General features: G+C 41.5%; 1 protein-coding gene across 1 annotated transcript in view; it reads right to left on the reverse strand.

The window, feature by feature from the left end:
- The window catches only part of LOC144609963 (uncharacterized), a 121,005-nt gene that overhangs the window by 50,622 nt on the left and 49,484 nt on the right, over positions 1 to 20,899 (reverse strand). The window contains exons 13-16 of the mRNA XM_078428369.1: positions 18,075 to 18,128; positions 9,017 to 9,079; positions 8,581 to 8,607; positions 6,918 to 6,962 (exon numbers count right to left, since the gene is read on the reverse strand). Of these exons, the coding sequence (XP_078284495.1) occupies positions 6,918 to 6,962; positions 8,581 to 8,607; positions 9,017 to 9,079; positions 18,075 to 18,128 (189 nt within the window). The remainder of the gene's footprint in view (positions 1 to 6,917; positions 6,963 to 8,580; positions 8,608 to 9,016; positions 9,080 to 18,074; positions 18,129 to 20,899) is intronic.

Genomic DNA, 20,899 nt, shown 5'->3' on the forward strand with positions numbered 1-20,899 from the left:
GGACCAAGTTTAAAGTTAGAAAGCTCTAAACAGACAGGGCCAGTGGTGATTTAGAAACATTCTGGGGGAATGGAGACAACCAAGACAGAAAACCAGTGATATAAAAATCAATCACTTATTAGAACTCTCCTCCATACATTCATTTTAATTTACTGCTAATCCCAATATAATAACTCACTTTCCTCCCTTTTAAAATACTCATAAAATTGACATGCTCATTATGGTAGTCTTGGTTTATACAGGGGAGCCAACAGGGATGTGGAGAAACATAACTCTGTTTGACTGACTCGATTACCATTTTGATCAGATAACAGAGAACGTCGGTGAAGGGAATGGAGTAGATTTTTTCTAGCTTTTCAGAAACCATTTGAAAAAAATCTCGTGCAAAATGTTGGTTACAAAATTGAGATCCTTGGAATTAACGATTCAGTCAGAGTCTTTAAGGAAATGGAGTGCTGGGTTATACAGCTCTTTATTCAGACTGGTATACGGTGATCTTTTCACTAGGTGATAGGGCAATCACTGACTTTTATATATACATATGTATATATATATTAATGATGTAGCAAGATGTGCAATGCAAAAGCTCTAAATTTGCAGATGACAGGAAGTGTCATGCGTAATGAGAAGGGTAGTAATAGTAATTGCAAGAGAACTCTGAAAGGCTGAATGAATAGTCAGACATGTGGTGGCTGAACTGCAACACAGCGAAGCAGGAAGTGATACGTTCAGACTGAATAAAAACAAGAGACAAGACGGAGTAAATGGGACAGTTCAAAAGGTGTGCCGGAACAGAGTGGATAGGGCCATATTGAAAGAGTGGTCAGTAAAATATATGGACTCCTAGGATTCATAAATTGAGATATAGATAACAAAGCAAGAAGGTAATGTTGAAGATAGACACAAAGAAGCTGGAGTAACTCAGCGGGTCAGACAGCATCTCTGGAGAAAAGGAATAGATGAGGTTTCGGGTCGAGACTTATGTTGAATCTGGTTTAGTCACAACTGGGATTTTGTGTTTAGTTCTGGTCACCTTATTTTATAAAGAATATAAACGCTTTGAAGAGGGTGTAGGAAAGATTAATTCGAATGGCTGCAGGGGTGAGTATCTCAGTTGCAAGGTTAGACTGCAGAAGATGGAATGAGGAAGGCGATAGATATTTCAAAGAGCTGCGGCTGATCACGAAGGGTGTCGACGGAGTATTGAGAGCAAAACTGTTCCTATTCTCAGACGGTTCAAGGATCTGAACCGTAGGTTTAGAGTTTTAGGGCACAAACAGAAGGACGGCAGGAGGAAAATACTTTATTACGTGGAGAGCAGCTACATTGGTGAGCATGGTGGAAATGGAGTCAATCCAATGAAAAAATCCCCAGGATTATGGGGAAAAGGTGGTGGACTGAGACTGGCAGGGTTGCTCCAGGTGGACCTGGTAGAGACTCGCTGGATTGAACAGCATTCTCTGTGCCACAACATTACAAAATCAATGCGTATTTCCAATACAATTCAAATTGACAGTTTTGCTCTTTATCTGAAGAAGTTTAGACCCAGCATTCAGTGAATGCAGCAGGGAGTGGGTGAATAATTACTACCTGCTTTTTCCCCCCATTGTCCCTTACTTCATTCCAGTAACACTAGGAAGCCTGATTCTTAATCATTCTCTACTTAAGGGAGCAAGAGGAACCAGCAGATGGCGCTCTTGGTGTACAAGCACAAATGTCAAGACCTCAAACTGTTCCAGTCATCACTTGTAATGTACACCAACAGGTATGTTCTATGCCAATGATTCAAGATCTGCTTTTTTTTTCAGAAGGAGCTACAGATGACAAATTCTAATATTTTACCTTTCTGCATAAGAAGATTTTTGGATTTGAATCCAGTTCGAGATATTTCAGATTAATGTCCAGGCTCAATGCTTGGGAAGTTCTCTCCTTTGCCGTGTTATACAACCACCTGGACCTCTACAGTGCGAATAACAAGAAGGGTAATTGCTATGTTCCCGTACTACAAACAACTCTCTCTGTCCAGGTGCAGGAACAGGTTTCTTTTAATTAAAGTTTACCAGTGTGCCAAAGAAAGCTAAACACAGATTCTATCTCTGACCAAAATCCCTGGTTGCACTTGCCACTGTGTGTACTTCACAATAGTTCACGCTTGGTCAATGTAAAGTTAATTACAGCAGGCAAGCAAAAGCATCGTATGAATCACAACTTAACCTCGGGCTAGAGGTAAATGAGATTGTATGGCGTGGGATCAAATTTTCACCCTTGTGCCACTGGGAAACGAAGCACTATATAAGACGCTACCATGTACTAGTGACCTCCCAGAAGATGAAACACTGAGATCATACAGCTTGGGATGAGATTACTAATTCAAAGTTGCCACAAAGATGGAAATTCTCACTGAAGCAACTATAAATCAGAAGACAAAATCCCTGCTACTCTCCAATAATTTTATTTGCTCCAAGTACTTTCCAAGATTTGTATGCAGCATGCATTAGTTTAGTTTAATTTGTTGTCACGTGTACTGAGTTATAGTGAAAAGCTTTTGTTACCTGCTAACCAGTGCGTAGAAAGACAATACATGATTGCAATTGAGCCTTTTACAGTGTACAGATACATGATAAAGGGAATAATGTGAAGAACGTTTCGTGCAAATTAAAGCCAGTAAAATCTGATCAAAGACAGTCCGAGGGTCTCCAATGAGGTAAATAGTAGTTCAGGACTAATCTCTAGTTGTTGGTAGGATGGTTCAGTTGCCAGATAACAGCTGGAAACTGTCCCTGAATCTGGAGGTGTGTGCTTTCACACTTCTACACATTTTGCCCGATGGGAGCGGGAAGTAGATGGAGTGACCAAGTTGCGACTCGTCTTTGATTATGCTGCTGGCCTTGTCGAGACAGTGTGAGCTATAAATGGAGTCAATGGATGGTCTGGGCTGCGTCCACAGATCGCTGCAATTTATTGCATCATTCCTCAGCTGACTCATTGATTTGACTCACTAATTTGACTCAGTGTGATTAATGATGAACACAAGTAAACAACCTGGCTACGTTTATGCTAAGCCTGAGCTTGAAATAACAGACTTGACAGAATAAGGGCTGACACTGGGAATCAGTCATGGCAAGCGTGCACGGGGGCAGGGCTCATCTATGGCCAGTCAGGAAACAATTATAGAGTCAGGCAGTCACGGTGGCACAACGGTGGAGTTGCTGTCTTACAGCGAAGGCAGCGCCGGAGACCTGGGTTCGATCCCGACTACGGGTGCTTCTGTACGGAGTTTATACATTCTCCCCGTGACCTGCGTGGGTTTTCTCCGAGATCTTCGGTTTCCTCCCACACTCCAAAGACGTACAGGTTTGCAGGTTAATTGGCTTGGTAAATGTAAAAATTCTCCCTAGTGGGTGTAGGATAGTGTTAATGTGTGGGGGTTGCTGGTCGGCGTGGACCCGGTGGGCCGAAAGGCCTGTTTCCGTGCTGTATCTCTAAACCTAAACCAGTCAGGGTGCTTGCTGGGTGTGAGATGAATTGGTGAGGGTTAGGCACAAAGTAATTATAGGGTCAGGCAGTATCTCTGGAGAAAAGGAATAGGTGACGTTTCGGATCGGAACCCTTCTTCAGATTGAAAGATAGAGGTGGGGGGAGGGGAATACTGAAGGCAAGAAATGGCCAGTCAGGTCAGGATAGTGTGGGGGCTGAAGGACAGCATATGAGTGGCCCACCAATGTGATGGAATTTCCTGGCCATTGTTCCTATGGAGCCTTGCACCTGCAATGATGTTGTCCTGAAAGCATCTGAAGCAAAAATCACAACAGAACCACCATGTTTTAAGTTCCTGCTCCCTGACATTGTTCCAGACATTCAGACAGGATCGCTTGCTTATCTGCTCTCTGTAAACGCATTCGTGAACAGAAAACATTCACTCAAATCTCCGCATTGTGCCTTTTTAATCTTCTGCACTGGAAGTAATCTATTTTCAAAATGGTAACAAAGAAATAACACAACAAGTGTGCTAAATGTAAGAATTTATCTTCTCTTCCTTTTATCATTTCTTTCAAAATCTCAGGACATTCCACAGCACTTCATAGCCTCTGAAGTATTTCTGAAGGCACAGTGGTAAGTTGGAAATATAATGTGTCTGGGTCTGGAATTGTTGACCTGATTTCAACAGACAGCCTGTATTTTCGCATTCCTAACGGAACACAGCCAGAACTGAAACACTCGAGGATGAAGGAATAGCAATTACAGCTAATAACCTGGTTGTTTCGAGGCAAGCAGCAGACAGTAAGATGAGGCCGTGGGCCATCTGTATTTACCATTTCAACAACCAGGCACAATGACAAACACAACATGCGATTCATCAGAGACAGTGCAGAGGATGTAGAGACTGTGCTGAGATGGAACATTTCCAGTTGTAAGGGAGACTGGGTAGGATGGATCAGGCTCCTTTGGAGTAGGGGAGACTAAAGCTGGACTTGATCGTGGTGTACAAAAATGATGAGGGGTGTAGATCAGGTAGATAGTAGAAAACCTTTCCCCACAGCAAAGGTTTCTAAATCTCAGAGGGCAGTTTAAGGTAAGAGGTAAAGGAGTCAGAGGAAGAATATTTTCACCTGAGGGTGGCTGGAATCTGGAATGCACAGCCTGAGATGATAAGTTCACATCACTTAAGAAGTATCTGGATGGACACAAGATTCAGAAAGGCTCGTAATGCCATGGCCCTGGCAATGCTGGTGAATGGAATTAGTAGGGATGGGTACTTGAGACAGCATGCTCATGTGGGCTGAACGGACTCATTCTGTGCTAGGTGACGACTAAATTAGGTTCAGGCTATCAACAGCGAATGATCAGTATCAATCATCTCCATCAACTTACCATTTCATAAAACTTGCTAAATCTAAACAAGTAGTCATGTCTCAGGTGACCGCATGAAGTTCAGGAATTATTTTAACACATTTTGACTAGACACCAGAATATAATAACACATTTACATCCAATTCCCTCTACCCCATTATGGGCATTGGACGTCAAAAAAGCAACTGTAACACTACTACACTGAGAACTACATTTTTCACTCTCTATCTTTTTTTTCTCTCCACCTATTGTACCTGAGTTTGGCTTGATTGTATCTATGTACAGTATTATCAGATTTGATTGGATAATCAGTGGAATTCTCTGCCACAGAAGGCAGTGGAGGCCAATTCACTGGATGTTTCCAAGAGAGAGTTAGATTTAGCTCTTAGGGCTAAAGGAATCAAGGGATACGGGGAAAAAGCAGGAACAGGGTACTGATTTTAGATGATCAGCCATGATCATATTGAATGGCGGTGCAGGCTCGAAGGGCCGAATGGCCTACTTTGCACCTATTTTTCTATGTTTCTATGCAAAACAAACCTTTTCACTGTTCCTTGGTACACGTGACACTAATAAATCTAAACCTAAGCATAGCATCTTCAATGAACTTATATGGGCTTTCTCTGAACTTACAAACGCTTCAAAGTCACAGGTTCACATATGGTAAAGGCAAAATGGCAGCCAATTTACATAACAAACTCACTCAAGCACCTGAACTAATTGAAGTGACAATTACACTTCACTGACAGATTGAAGGGGAAATATTAGTCAGGAAATTGGCAAACCATTTATTTTTCTTATCGTGCCATCTATAACCATCTGAGAGGAGAGGTGCGTTGTTTAACATTTCATTTGTGGGACAGTACCTCTCCAGTGCAGCTTTCCCTCTGTTCAGCAGTGATGGATTAGCCTGGATAATGCATCAAATCCCTGGAAATGGACTTGAACTACAACCTGACACAGAAACAGTGTTCCACTCATTCTGAATCAACCGGCATCTGAAGCCATCAACAGAGTAACTCCATTGAACCCCTCATGTCAAAGCCAAGGAATCCTAATCCTTTCACTTCTTCTTTGATAATTGGTCTGGGGTGTGGATGACTAACTTCACAAGAGCGCAAGGAAATGGGAGCAGCAGTAGATCCCCTCAAACCTGCCTGCCATTCAATACGACCATTGCTGATCTATGCTCGCCTCAACCCCTCCACAATGCCATCACTCACAGCTATCTGTTACCCAATCTTCCATAGATTTATTTACTGGCCTCTACCAGGTTTGGGGACAGAGATTCTTCTGACGGAAGAATTTTCCACACACCCAAGTTTTAAATGATCGGCTCCTATCTTGTATTTATATCCCCTTGCCTATGACTTTCCCTCAAGTCCAAACATCTCAGCGTCTGCCCTATCAAGCCTGCTTGGGATCTTACACTTTTGACTAGGGTCACCACTCGTTCTTCTAAACTCCAAGGAATACAGACCGGAGGTTCGACTACACTGGATTCTGAGATGGCTGATAATCAGGTACAAGAACCACCGACTATCCCACAGGTAGGGCAGGTGGGATGCAATCAGGACAACATGCATGGGATTGACCAGCATGCCAAAGGCTATGGTTTCCATTTTAAAGCAACATCAAGTGTGGGTTTGTATTAAACTACACGCAACAGAAATTGCTCACTTTTAAACCTGCACAGTAGGTGCACAGAATTGTATGCGTGTTATTTAAAGCGATTAATTAATTCAGTTAATATTAACTAATAAATAATAGTGATTAAAACATTTTTATGCAAAGGTTTCAGTTTTCAAAAGAAAGCAATGGTCCTGTTTCAATCTGTCCAATCTAAAACTGAATGTGTCAACTTTTGAACCATTGGCCCATTAAACTATCCTGTTACAAAACATTTGCTTCCTATTGACTGGAAGATATGACGGAAGTGGCAGATTTTCAGACTTCCTTCTTAAAAATGAGCGTGAATATCTAATTAAGTCACGGACTGCCAGTGACCCTGCAACGCTGGTCATGAACCTTCACAATTACAACAGAACAAAGGTGGTTCAAACTACCTTTTCTCCTCTATCGCCTGCCCGACCCAATTCACCAGGATCTCCCTGTGTGTGTAGAAGGAAAGCAAAAGTTTAAATAAAGGATTAAGGAGATAAAGCAAGTTGTCACAACTTTACTTGCAAGGACCCATGCAAAATAATTGTGCTACCAATCACTATAATCAGTATACCTGGCTCCTGAATTGATTATGCAGATCCAAACCTTCCCCTTTGCTCCCCCCACACCCCCTCCCTTAACCACAGACACACACCCCCTGCAGAACTGTCAACTTCTAAATAATAACATTCACAAGGCACTCAACATACACAAGGGTATTGAGGATTGGGTGCAGAGTCTCCATCTCTTGCTTGGGTCAAAAGTAGATTCCATTGTGAAATACCCAATGTAGATTCTAGATCTTACTGGACTCCATTGTGAATTACCCACTTAGTTTTCAAAAGTACTTTTAACCCCAACTGCTCCCTGGAACTGGGGAGGGGGACACTGAGAAGGATGCTCATGGGACCAAAATAGGAACTTTATAGACTTACATGCCATTGTGAACCATTGGTTCAGTGACTGCAGAGAGCAGGGGTTTTTTTTGTCAAGTTTGTGCTTCAAGCAGAAAATTATCATCTCAGTTCTGCAACTTATCACCAGCTGAAATGGATCTTCATGATAAGTGCAGAACATTCTGTTGTAGAACCAGGAACACCTGATGTCTCTCTGGCTGGATTCTCTCCACCCTATCTTCCAACTCCCTGACTCTCCTAAACAGCCCACCTCACTCCTTATGCTGCAACTCCCTGGAAGGTAACCAGCCTTCCCTCAGATTCCTCAGTGGAAATGGTCAGTTTCTATAATGGCTGGCTTTCAAATGAAGCACCAGGTTCAAATCCAACTAAGGGTTAGTCCCAAGTATGAAGCTTATTCTATCTCTACACATTACTGACTGACTTGTTGTGATCCTTTCTCCTCAGAGCTTTGAACTGTAGAAAATATTCCAGCTTTCTGATTAATTAATTTCTGTTCCCGACACCACAAGAGAGTCCTTGCAATGAAGAAACTGCTTGAACGCACCATGCAGTTGTCCTGTAGATCTAACTTTCCTCAGTTTTAATTATCTGCTAATATGAGGAAATTCTGCAAGATCAGCCTCTGTATTTTTTAAATTGCTTAATTCATCTTACTGGATAAATCATTATTTTTTTCCAACTTAAGTAAAAGCTTGACAGTGTCACATAAGCAACAATCCCACAAAGGCACGCCTAAAACAGAGTCCGTTTAAGTTCCAGACAATGACATGTTGCACTTTTTCATCAAAAACATGTTGAATAAAAGCACAATAGCAAAGGAAACGCATTTGGGAAACAACTTTAGTGCAATTGTTGTGTTTAGGAAAAACTATTTGAGTACAGACAGCATTGCATTGTACACCCCACTGGAGCACATATAAATCCTAATTATGTTGAAACATGACAATTCTACTGTAACACCACTGAAAGGTCTCTTCGACTGAGTTTAGTTTTGTGTGAAATTAACAAATTTGATTCACTAGTGGTAGAACCGCAGAAAAATTTAAATGATTTAGGAAAGATAGATTATTCAAAGTGAGACAATAATAGACTGAGACAACATCGACACGGATTAGAGGTGAAAAGAAGGGAAGCATGGCTCTATTACCTTTTGTCCGAATTCTCCTTGGTCTCCCTGTTAACATAAATAGGGAAGCCAAAAGGAAAGCAGAGATAAGTCACATAGAATGCAGACAGAAGCAGGAAAAAGATTGAGGTCAGGTCAGATAACATTCACATGCACAAATTGACAGCTGAAACTTTAACTTAACCATCCTGAAAGTGTTAAAAAATTACAAATTTAACATCGCCAGAATGAAAGATAACCTGAAGCTTGTTACTGGTTTATTAAATGGAAATGGAAGGCTTTCATCGATAGTGTAACTAATTGCACTTGACAACTGTAACCATTCTTTGTTAAGATATGTTATTTTCTATTCAAAACAGATGTCTCTGTACTTCCTCATAATAATGTGCAATTAATCGCTGTTAATAAACTGATGTTCGGGATTGATGCAAGGCACAGATCCATCCTCTGCATTTACCTTTCGGCCCACAGATCCTGGTAATCCAGCTGGACCGGGAAGCCCTAATTCACCAACCTCACCCTGAGAGAAAGAAGAGAAAATAAAAGCACAAAAGACCAAATTGGAGAGCATGCAGCAAAGCGAAGTAGCCTTATAAAGCAAAGTGTGAGAGAAGGCAGGAATAACTGTAGGGAAGGGAAATAACCTGGTGGAAGTTCTAAACTTGTCAGAATTTGTCACAGTCGAGGAGATGTTTTCACTCTGGAGAAACTTCAAAAAACTCTAAGGATTAAATGGCCACCAACAAGGCCAATAAGACATTTTGTAGAATATTCAAAGGTCAGTGAAGGTGAAGAATTCCCATAAATATTATTGATGCATTGAAGGAGAATCTAGCTGAGCATGGAGCAGGAGGTTATTCAGACAGAGAGGCAGAGGCAGAGGCAGAGGCATTATGTTCTAAGACTGAAGCCCAGGTGAATAGAAATACTGGCTTGCAGGCAAATGTACTGGACTTTGCTGAAAGCTCAATAAATTCAATGGCTTTGTCCGATGAACTAACGATGGACCAAAGATAAGACACGAAATGTGGAATAAATCAGCCGGATAAGCAACATGTCAGGAGAGAAGGAATGGGTGACGTATCGGGTCGAGATCCTTCTTCAGACTGAACCAATATTCTTTACAATTTCAAACAAAATCTTTAACATTTCTTTGAACACAAACCCAGTATGTCAAGCAGCACCTCTGGAGGACATGAATAGGTGACATTTTGGGTCAAGACTTGAAATATCGCCTATCCATGTCCTCCAAAGACACTGCCTGGCCCACTGAGTTATGCCAGCACTTTGCGTTTTGCTCAGGATTCTAGCATCTACAGATTCTTATTTCTGTCTCATTAATCTTTCACTACCTGTGGTCTTTTAAAAAGTCTTTTTCCCCCACAGAAGTCATGTTTGAAATGATTTGCCACTCACTTGGGAAGTATGAAGCAGTTCTCTTTCTGAAAACAGGGGTGAAAATCTGCAGAGCTTAATTCCAAAATGTCACAATGCACCTGGGATTGAATGAATGAATTGAACTGATGTTTTCAGATTTAATTTGGATCTATAAGGTATGCCCCATAGAAAAATATCCATTTCCTTTGATCAAAGGAATAAAGAGTTGAAGATAGCTTTGCAAAGAACCTGTCCCTCTCATGAAGACAAAATGCAAAGTGAAACGGTAACTTGGTACTTGTGTGTCTGTGTTATTCAGTGATAATCCCACCACAAATTAAACAAATTAGTTCCACACTGATTGAGTTTCAGGCTTGGCACACTAAATTTACTGATTTATTTTTATTTAACCACCTATCACAGAGCTTTGACAAGATTGCTGATATAACAACTTCAAAAAAAAGACAAAGATATACACCAGTTATTTTTTTAAAAGGGTAATTTCCAGTACGTAGAATTTGCAGCATAGGAACATGTCACCAGCCCAATAAATCAGTGCTTTGTATGAGGCTTCTTTATCTCAATCCATTCACATTCCCCTCTCTTTCACTCTCCAATGTAAATTTAATATTCCTCAGAACATCTTCAAGTGGCCACGAAATAAAATTATTGGCACAGCCACTGTAGCTGAGAATCTCTTTCCTTCATCAACAGAACTAACATGTAATGGGAAGGAAAATTAAAAAATAAACTAGAGGCAGAAGGAACTACAGATGCTGGGATCTTGTGTAAAAGACAAAATGCTGGAGTAACTGGGCAGTCAGGCAGCATCTCTGAAGGTCTTGATAGAATACAGTACTTTTCATGTCGGGTCTTTTCTTCAGACTCTGAACTTCAAAGTCCGAAGAAGGGTCCTAATCTGAAACGTCCCCTATCCATGTCCTCTCCGCTGAGCAACTCCAGCACTATGTGTTTTACTTTAACAAAAGCTAGAGATGTTGGAAATCTGAAGAAAAAAACAGAAAATGCTAGAAACACTCAGCGGGTCAGGTAGTATTTGTGAAATGAAAAACAGAGTTACCACTTCAGGCTGGGAAAGTTTTGTTGAAGGGTCTTAAGTCCTGAAACAAAAACTATATCTCTTTCTACAGAGGCTGCCTGATCTGCTGAGTGTTTCCAGTGTTTTCTTTTTTTTGTTCAGATATCCTTCCATTACATGTTAGTTCTGTTGATATGGCAAAGAGAATAGAGTCATAGAGTTATACAGAGTGGAAACAAACCTTTTGGCCCAATTTGCCCATGCCGACCAACATGCCCCATCTACATCAGTCCTAATTGCCTGTGTTTGGCCCATATCCTCTAAATATATCCTATCAATGTCCCTGTCCAAATGTTTTTTAAAAGTTGTGATAGTACCTGCCTCAACTACCTCCTCTGGCAGCTCCTTCCATATTCTTACCATCCTTTGTGTAAAGAGGTCGCCCCCAGGTTCCTATTAAATCTTTTCCCCCTCACATTAAACCTATGTCCTCTGGTTCTTGGTTCCCCTATTCAAGGTAAAAGACAGTGCATTTACCCTATCTATTCCTTTCATGATCTTATACCCCTCAAGAAGAACTCCCTCATCTTCCTGTGCTCCAAGGAATAAAGTCCTAGCCTGCTCAACCTCTCCTTATAGCTCTGGCACCCCGAGTCCTGTAAACATGCTCGCAAATCTTCTATGCATTCTTTCCTGCTGAACAACATCAAGAGATTCTCTGCTACATTGTAGATTCTCAGCTACAGTAATTCATTTTAGTTTTATTTAGTATAGAGATACAGCATGGAAACAGGCCCTCCTGCCCATTGAGTTTGTGCTGACCAGCGATTCCCATACACTAGTTCTAACCTACATACTAGCAACAATTTACAATTTTTACGAAAGTCAATTAACCTGTATGTGTTTGGTGGGAGGGGGGAAACATGAACAGCCTGGAAAACCCATGCGTTCATTGAGAGAACGTACAAACTCCGTACAGACAGCAGCTGTAGTCAGGTTCAAACCCAGGTTTAAATGTGTACCATAATTAATGTGGAAATATTAGGAACGCTTCTGTAGTGGATGTCTAGATGGCACAAGTAGTATGGCTGCTGGAATAACTTAACTTTTACCATCTATGCGGTTCACATTGCAAAAGTCAATAAAGGTAAATGCTAAAAGATTTTACTTGAAGTGCACGGTAAAACAAGCCCTGAGATATTGGATAGACAAAGCTTCCAGCTGGGCACTTTACAAAGAAGAAGATGAACATCTAAATTTGTCGTATGTGGCAGAACCAGTATAAAGACTTTTTTTTCCTATTGTGAGGTTAGATATACAGCATCTCAGTTCAACTGCCCCATGTATTACAGTATGACCTACTTTATTTGTTTAGGAAAATTTAAACAGCTATATGAAGCAACTCAAGTGCGCAATGACACTACATAGGTCCATTAACGAGTGTAAAATTACACGGCCAACTGCACAAGCCAAATGTTTCCAGTTAAACAAATACTTGCAGAAACTCAAGGGAACTGGAGAGAGCTGGAGATTTGTTTCCACCTGCAACTTGGGTGCAACCCAATCCTATCAAGACTCTGGCTCATTTAAAATATCCCTCTGAATTCTAATGGAAGGTAGGGAGTTACAAGGAGGAGGGGGACATTCCTCGTCTTTGACGACAATCGTTTTCTTTGTCTCCTTGAAATACCGAAGCAAAATATATGCTGTTTCAGTTACTTTGAAGCTTTCTGCAACTCTTCAGACTGGCGATATATCAAGTCCAGAAGGATCATTTATCTCCCTTGTGAAAATTCGCTCCAGTAGACATAGACATAGAAAATAGGTGCAGGAGGAGGCCATTTGGCCCTTCGAGCCAGCACCGCCATTCATTGTGATCATGGCTGATCGTCCCCAATCAATACCCCATGCCTGCCTTCTCCCCATATCCCTGATTCCATTAGCCCCTAGAGCTCTATCTAACTCTCTCTTAAATCCATCCAGTGATTTAGCTTCCACTGCCTCTGTGGCAGAGAATTCCACAAATTCACAACTCTCTGGGCGAAAAAGTTTTTTCTCACCTCATTTTTAAATGGCCTCCCCTTTATTCTAAGACTGTGGCTCCTGGTTCTGGACTCGCCCAAAATTGGGAACATTTTTCCTGCATCGAGCTCGTCCAGGCCTTTTGTAATTTTATATGTTTCTATAAGATCTCCTCTCATCCTTCTAAACTCCAGTGAATATAAGCCTAGTCTTTTCAATCTTTCCTCATATGTCAGTCCCGCCATCCCTGGGATCAATCTCGTGAACCTACGCTGCACTGCCTCAATTATAAGGATGTCCTTCCTCAAATTAGGAGACCAAAACTGTACACAATACTCCAGATGTGGTCTTGCCAGGGCCCAATACAACTGCAGAAGAACCTCTTTACTCCTATACTGAAATCTTCTTGTTATGAAGGCCAACATTCCATTAGCTTTCTTCACTGCCTGCTGTACCTGCACGCCAACTTTCAGTGACTAGTGTACAAGGACACCCAGGTCTCGCTGCACCTCCCCCTTACCTAACCTAACACCATTGAGATAATAATCTGCCTCCTTGTTTCTGCCGCGAAAGTGGATAACCTCACATTTATCTATATTATACTGCATCTGCCACGCATCTGCCCACTCACTCACCCTGTCCAGGTCACCCTGCAACCTCCTAACATCCTCTTCAGTTTACACTGCCACCCAGCTTTGTGTCATCTGCAAACTTGCTAGTGTTGCTTCTAATTCCCTCTTCCAAATCATTAATATATATGGTAAACAGTTGCGGCCCCAACACCGAGCCTTGCGGCACTCCACTCACCACTGCCTGGTATTCTGAAAAGGACCCGTTTACTCCTACTCTTTGCTTCCTGTCTGCCAACCAATTTTCTATCCATGTCAACACCCTACACCCAATACCATGTGCTCTAATTTTGGTCACCAATCTCCCGTGTGGGACCTTATAAAAGGCTTTCTGGAAGTCTAGATACACTACATCCACTGGCTCCCCTTCATCCATTTTACTTGTCACGTTCTCAAAAAAATCCAGAAGATTAGTCAAGCATGATTTCCCTTTCATAAATCCATGCTGACTTGGACTTATCCTTTTACTGCTATCCAAAGGCACCATTATTACCTCTTTAATAATTGACTCCAGCATCTTTCCCACCACCGAAGTCAGGCTAACTGGTCTGTAATTCCCTGTTTTCTCTCTCTCGCTTCTTTCTTGAAAAGTGGGATAACATTAGCTATCCTCCAATCCACAGGAACTGCTCCTGAATCTATTGAACATTGGAAAATGATCACCAATGCGTCCACTATTAGGATTTGAGTCAAACGCTTCTTATATTTCCGAGTATTGGCTGGTCCTCAGTGGCTACCCTTCCACTTTACGGGGGTGGAGTGCTCTGAAACGACTCATTCATGGGCTACGAAAGGCACTGGGTTTCATTCCATGGAAGCTCTCCAAAAGAGTGGGAGGGTCTGGCCTGGGAAGGAGAAGACGGGAATAACTGGCACATATGTTGGGCGATGAAAAGACAAAGTATAATTATCCACATTCTATGGGCAAGAAAAGAGACATTCATGTAAAGCAGTGCCAGATATCAGACACATGATGCTTCATTATGTGTAGGAAGAACTGCAGATTCTGGTTTACACCAAAGATAGACACAAAATGCTGAAGTAACAGCGCATCAGGCAGCATCTTTGGAGAAAAGGAATAGGTTCATCATTCTGAAGAAGGGTCTCGACCCGAAACATCACCTATTCCTTTTCTACAGAGATGCTGCCTGTCCCGCTGAGTTACTCCAGCTTTTTGTGTCTATCTTTGATGCATCATTGTGTTGCACATCCTGCAAATTGAAGGCTATTATTGCACTGATGAGCAAGGAGGCACACACAACTCATCACAGCACATTGGACTTGAGATGGGGTAGTCTGAACAGTTGCAATGTGTGCCACACAATGGGCTTTGCACTCTACTGGTTCCAAGCTACCCAGGAATTACGGCAGATACTGTATAGTTGTACAGATAAGCTGGAATTTAGCAGTGTTTAAGTTCCACATTTCCCACATGCAGTCCAACCAGCTAATAGACAACCTATCACTATGTCCCAAATATAATAGCAACGTGGGAAGAAAATCTTTGTCGTCACAATCCATTGATCAGAGATGATTAACGATCACATACTTGAAGAGCAATTTTGATCTTGTTTGGTTTAGCTGACATCTCTGGTATAAAGCTTTTGAGAAGAATGGAAAAAAATTGTACATTTTACTATGTAATCTGCCTGTGTAGTGTAGTAAATGATTTGGATTATAATGAGGATCTGCTCTCGATCAGTGTGCCAATACCAAAGCTCTTAAATCTACATCCGTTTTCTTTTTGAGAGAAATTGATATGTTGCTGTAGACTCTTTACACCTTCCCTGAGGAGCTCATATTCTCAATGCTTTAAAAAAAAAAACATCAGCTACCTAAAGGAGTAACAAATCCAGCAAAAAATAAAATAAAATTGGGGATTTGATGTGATTCATAGAAACCTAACACATTTATTACTAACCCTTACTTTCCCTCCTGGACAATTTCCTTTTTCATTCTTCCTCTCCTCACTTCCAAACTTTATTTTAGTTCCCCTTCCCATTTTTCTCTCCCTTTCACATTCCTTCCTGCATTTCTCATCTTTTACTCATTCTCCCCCCCTTCTCTTTATTTCCCCTTCCTCGTTCCTTATTTTCATTGCCAGTCTCCTGTTTATTAATCCATTTGCTTTACATTTCCTAATTCCAACATCTTCATTAGGCAGGCTGCAAACGTTTCCCACATACAGATGATGCTTATTCCTTTCCGCAGTGCATATTGCCTTGCTTCATCATCTGTGATAAACGCTTTAAAATCTCTCCTAATTTTCACCTTGTTGTGGGCAATCAACGGCAATAAAGCAGGAAAGAATGGCCATGATATCCAGTCAAATACCCCATCCCCCTCCTTTGCAAACAACTCAATGACTCACCCTAAGCTGGTAGTTGTTTAAAAGCCAAGCCAATGAATGATGTTATGGTTCAGTTACAGAGCAGCTCACAAGATGGATAACATGCCTATTTTCCAAATGCTTAAATGTTTAAAATCCTAGATCGTTAACTTGCTTCATCCCCAACATCAAAATCCACGCTAATTCCAAGGAGGAATGAATCCCGTTTGGCTCAGGGGCTTTAAAGTGCATAACAGAAGTAAATTGAATTGTAGCTTTGGTCAGGACATAATTGCTGAAAGCGGTTCTGAGTATTGAGGTTAGAGCAATATTAATAACGGCATTGCAGTTGGTTCGCTTTGCAGTTCTGTTTACAATAAACCATAATAACTAATGTGAAAGAACCAACACATTTTAAGTGGTTTTACTTATGGTCTGGGAATAGTTCGGGCTGATATAATCTGCCAAATTCCCAGACAGTGTTTTTGGACTAAAATTGTGCCAAAATGGATTATGCACAAAACCTGAGATCTTTATATATTTAAAATAATGAGACCAAGTATGCTTCTGATCTTCACCTGAACATGTGAAAAGGCCAGCATGTCTTGAATTGTCAATGTTCCAATCAATTTATTTAACTGCAAATATTGGCATTGTCGCTTTTACAAAGTTTAGAGTTAATATGAATCATGTCTTGTTCTGTACTTTTATTTGTTTTCTTTGGACACTCTCTACTGCAGTAGGAGCAACCAACAGGGCAATGGATATTTTTGCGTTCAAAAATGTGCTGCTTCGTATTAGAGTCATAGAGTCCTACCATGTGGAAAGGACCTTCGGCCCAACTTGCCCACTGGCCAACAGTATTCTGGGAAGTTGACTACTGGCTTGGTCTGACCTGTGGGTGGTACAAGAAGGACACTGGAGACTCTCGTGTGCGTGGGCGTTCTGCTATCAGGCCCAACAGCAATATCACGGTCCACAGAAGCTAGCCCTCATCCCTTGGGGGGCCCAGGAGGCCAGCTGACAGTGTTGGGTCCCTGGAGGATGGCCAACATCATCAGGCGAGGGGTGGACTCCCATGAAGACAGTCAGCAATGCCAGGAGTCCCAGGAGGTTGATGAGAAAATTTGCAAGAGCGAACTAGGGAACATTGGCTTCAAGATGTCGAGGTGGTGGTACGAACTAGCATCAAAGGGATCATGGACTTTCAGGGAGGGAAGGGTGACGGTTGGGTTTAGACATCCTCACTTACCTGCAAGTCCCCCTTGTGTGAGTATGTGTTGTACAGGCACCTACTGAGCCATGTCCTCTATGCTCCCTGAAATGCTCAAAAAGAAGTGATGCACACTGAATGATTGCATCATCTATGCCCTGATGCAGAGGTCATGTTGGGTCACGAGGGTGGCCCATGGTCGCTGGTGTGTCCAATCACTTTGCAATCAATAATAAGCAATCTAACTCCCAAACACACTCTCCGTCACACCAATGATTTAAGGCGACAACTCCACACCATCTCGCTGATCAGGGTCGGGCAATAAATCCTGAGCTTTCCTGTGCAAAGATGAGAAGACTGTCTGGAGACAAGTCTTGAGAGTCGATTGCCTGCCGAGTCTCTGACTCTGTGTGGAATTAGTGTGGCTCCTGATGCAGGATTTACAGCTTTACAGCTGTCTCCAAAAAAAACTGCTTCAAGTCAAGAGCTGCTGTATTTTACTGCTCAGCTGCAGACCTGCTACAAATACGTTTCCACTCTTATAGTGATAGTCAACGCTGACACGAATGGAACCTAGTTTCGCAGCAGCCAGAGAAGGAAATGGCCACAAAGTTTGAGGCCTATGTTGACAGCAGGTTCATGCAAATCCTTTGAAGTGGGGTTAATGCCAAGAGTGATTGTCAGGAAGAAAACGCAGAGTGTTGGTCTAGACATGTCAGTCACGACCACATTTGCCTGCGTTACCTGGTGTTCAGAACGCCAATCACCTTTAGAGAACAGTGTGAATGCACACATGTAAACACCTCTCATGTGCCCCCATCTACAGTCCATCTCTACTTGAGCAGATAAAACCATTGAGCTTTCTGCAGGATCAACCACAAAGAGTTGTAAAGAAGTTTATCCAACCTTTCTTCCTGGGAGCCCGGGTATTCCTGGTTTTCCTTGCAGTCCTGGTTGCCCCTGATGCAAAAAGAAGAGTGCATTTGTTATTTTTTCCTTTGGCAGAAACTATTTGCATTAATTAATATCACCTCAGCTGTTTTCAATTGAAAGAGCTGTTTACATTTGAAGGCCAGTATTGAAGGAACATTTACACAGATCGACAAAGGTTTGGTAAAAGTTCCCTTCATTATATAAACAATGTTTTCCTGTAAAAGCAACTCCTTTTTAAGCTTCCTGGCAACATCCTTTAAAGTTCCTGCAGCTCCATTTCCTGATTTGATTTGCTTTGTGTATCCCAGTTTCAGTTTATTGCAGTTGTCTGTTTAAGATTAGAACATAGAAATCCTGAGGGAATCTCAGTAAGGGAGTAGCAAATCTCAGTAAGGGAGTAGCAATAAAGAAATATATCCCAAAAGCTTGACATTGTATGCCTGTCTGCCTCTCAATGGTTTAACACCTGAAATGATGGCCAATTGCTCATGACTGCAATGCCCCATCACTTGCCGACTTTACCTTCCATTGCCTCAGTGTCCGATTCTGAAATTCACGCTTTAAATTGCTAAGCTATTCCACATCTGTCTCCATCTTTAAGCTGCTCTGTAAACTCAAGCTCTTTGACCAAGATCTGCTTTGTGGTTTGGAGTCAAACTTTTACTGTGGTTCTTGTAAACTGGGATGTTTTACTACAAGAACAGCACTTATGCACAACCTTGCACCTGGATTCACAAAAGGGGATGGGAAAATAATTTGAAATGTTAAGGGAGGATATTCTTTCAAGAAATATATTTGGATCATACTGCCAATATTTCCCAAGCCGGGTATGGAAAAAAACTTTTAATCAAAAGGATATTTCTGAAAATGTGTATACTTTTAAAAAATGCATCTTTGCATAGGATATGCAAATAGTTAATATCAGACAAACAGTGTACCATATTTAGCTAAACAAGAACGACTCTAAGTACCTTGGTATGTTCTCTTTGATTAATAGAAATTTAGAATTTTCAGGGATGGTACAGTAGTGCAGTGGTAGAGTTGCTGCCTTACAACAACAGAGACCGGGGTTTGATCCTGACTACAGGCGCTGTCTGTGCGGAGTTTGCACGTTCTCCCTGTGAGCACGTGGGTTTTCTGTGGGTGCACTGGACATTTCAAAAACATGTAGGTTTGCAGGTTAATTAGCTTCTGTACATTGTCTCTAGTGTGTTGGATAGAACTAGTGTATGGAGTGACTGTTGGTCAATGCGGACTTGGTGGGCTGTCGGGCCTGTTTCCATGTTGTATCTCTAAACTGAACTAAAACAAAACTACTCATGGGGCTATTTAAATATCCAACATTAAATCATAATGGCACGGAAACTGGCCCCTTGGCCCACCAAGTACATGCCAACTATCAAATACACTATCATATTAATCCTACACATTTTGTTCTCCTCGACATCCAATAAATCTCTGCAGCTATTTGCAACATGTTTATGTTCAAAGCCCAGAGAAAACCAGAACTTAAGAATTAGTGTACATAAATACAGTAGTCTAGCTGTCTAACAGTCAGTCTGACTGAGGGCAATGACTTTATGATACAATTTAAACCACAGTTTGTCTGCTCCCTGTCTCTCTCTGAAGCAGTGGACCTATTTCCACAATGCCCTTAATGTTTGCGTGTGTAATGATTCATTTAAGGGCGGTCAGGTAGTTCATGAACTGTCTCTGATTCACAACTATTAATTGCTCCCATATTTCTAATTCAAGATGCTTGCCATTTTCTTTTTAATAGTTAATGGGGGATTTAACATCCACAGAATGCAATCCAGTCATTAATTTCATTGCTGTTTTGGGATCTCTTGGACGAATTACAGATATTATTTTGCACATCAAACTTCAACAGTGTTTGGCTGTCTGTACGGTATTTTGGGGCATTTTGAGTCATAAAAGGTACACATCCAAGGAGGAGAAGCTCCTACTTGACTTGAAAATTGAGGAAGTCAAACTGGGCGTCTTCCGTGACAATGTTTGGTGCTCTTGCAACTTCATGTTTCCTTTATAATCCATCAAAAGAGTTAGACTGGTAATTACTTTGCACAGATCCCAACACTTGTGTGATATGGTGGTAAAACCAGCCAAAGCTGGGAGGCCGACAGGTCCATTATTGAATGTGGGCCTTTAAAACTTTAATGAGTGGGCACATATCACTGATGTTCTTTATGATCGTGCTCTTCTCTTGAAGAATCTTTCTTTAACCTTCATCTTCCTTTTGTGTTTAAAATAGCCTCAGTGTTTGATCACCCCGTCTTCTCTCTGAGGAAGTCACTGTTTTACTTGGCCAAAGATGAAAAAACATTTCCTAAATGCACAATAACAGTTCACACCTTCTGGGCTTGTCCCGAGACCCTTGTTCATCTTATGCATTGGAGGGGAAAATTACAACTACCTTCAATTTTAGCCCCTGTCTTATGAATCTACTTTCTGTACACTCTCTAGCAATGTTTTATATGAATCTATCCAGATTTTTGTAAAAGTTCAATGACTGTATATGGCAAAAACTGACTATACAGTTCAACTGATCCATTGCAGTCAACGTAGCCACACCTCCACCTTAACAGCAGCACCTAAAAACCTTTCTACCTTCTGCAATTAGACTGCCAAGAGACTTTCCAAGAGATCCCCCTCCCCTCCCGCCACTCACCATCAACAACACCATAGTCACATCTGTGGAGTCATTTAAGTTCCTTGGAACCATCATCTCCAGGGACCTTAAATGGGGGGCCACCATCGACTCCACAGTCAAAAAGGCC

Source organism: Rhinoraja longicauda, chromosome 35, assembly GCF_053455715.1.
Source record: "Rhinoraja longicauda isolate Sanriku21f chromosome 35, sRhiLon1.1, whole genome shotgun sequence".
Taxonomy (NCBI): domain Eukaryota; kingdom Metazoa; phylum Chordata; class Chondrichthyes; order Rajiformes; family Arhynchobatidae; genus Rhinoraja; species Rhinoraja longicauda.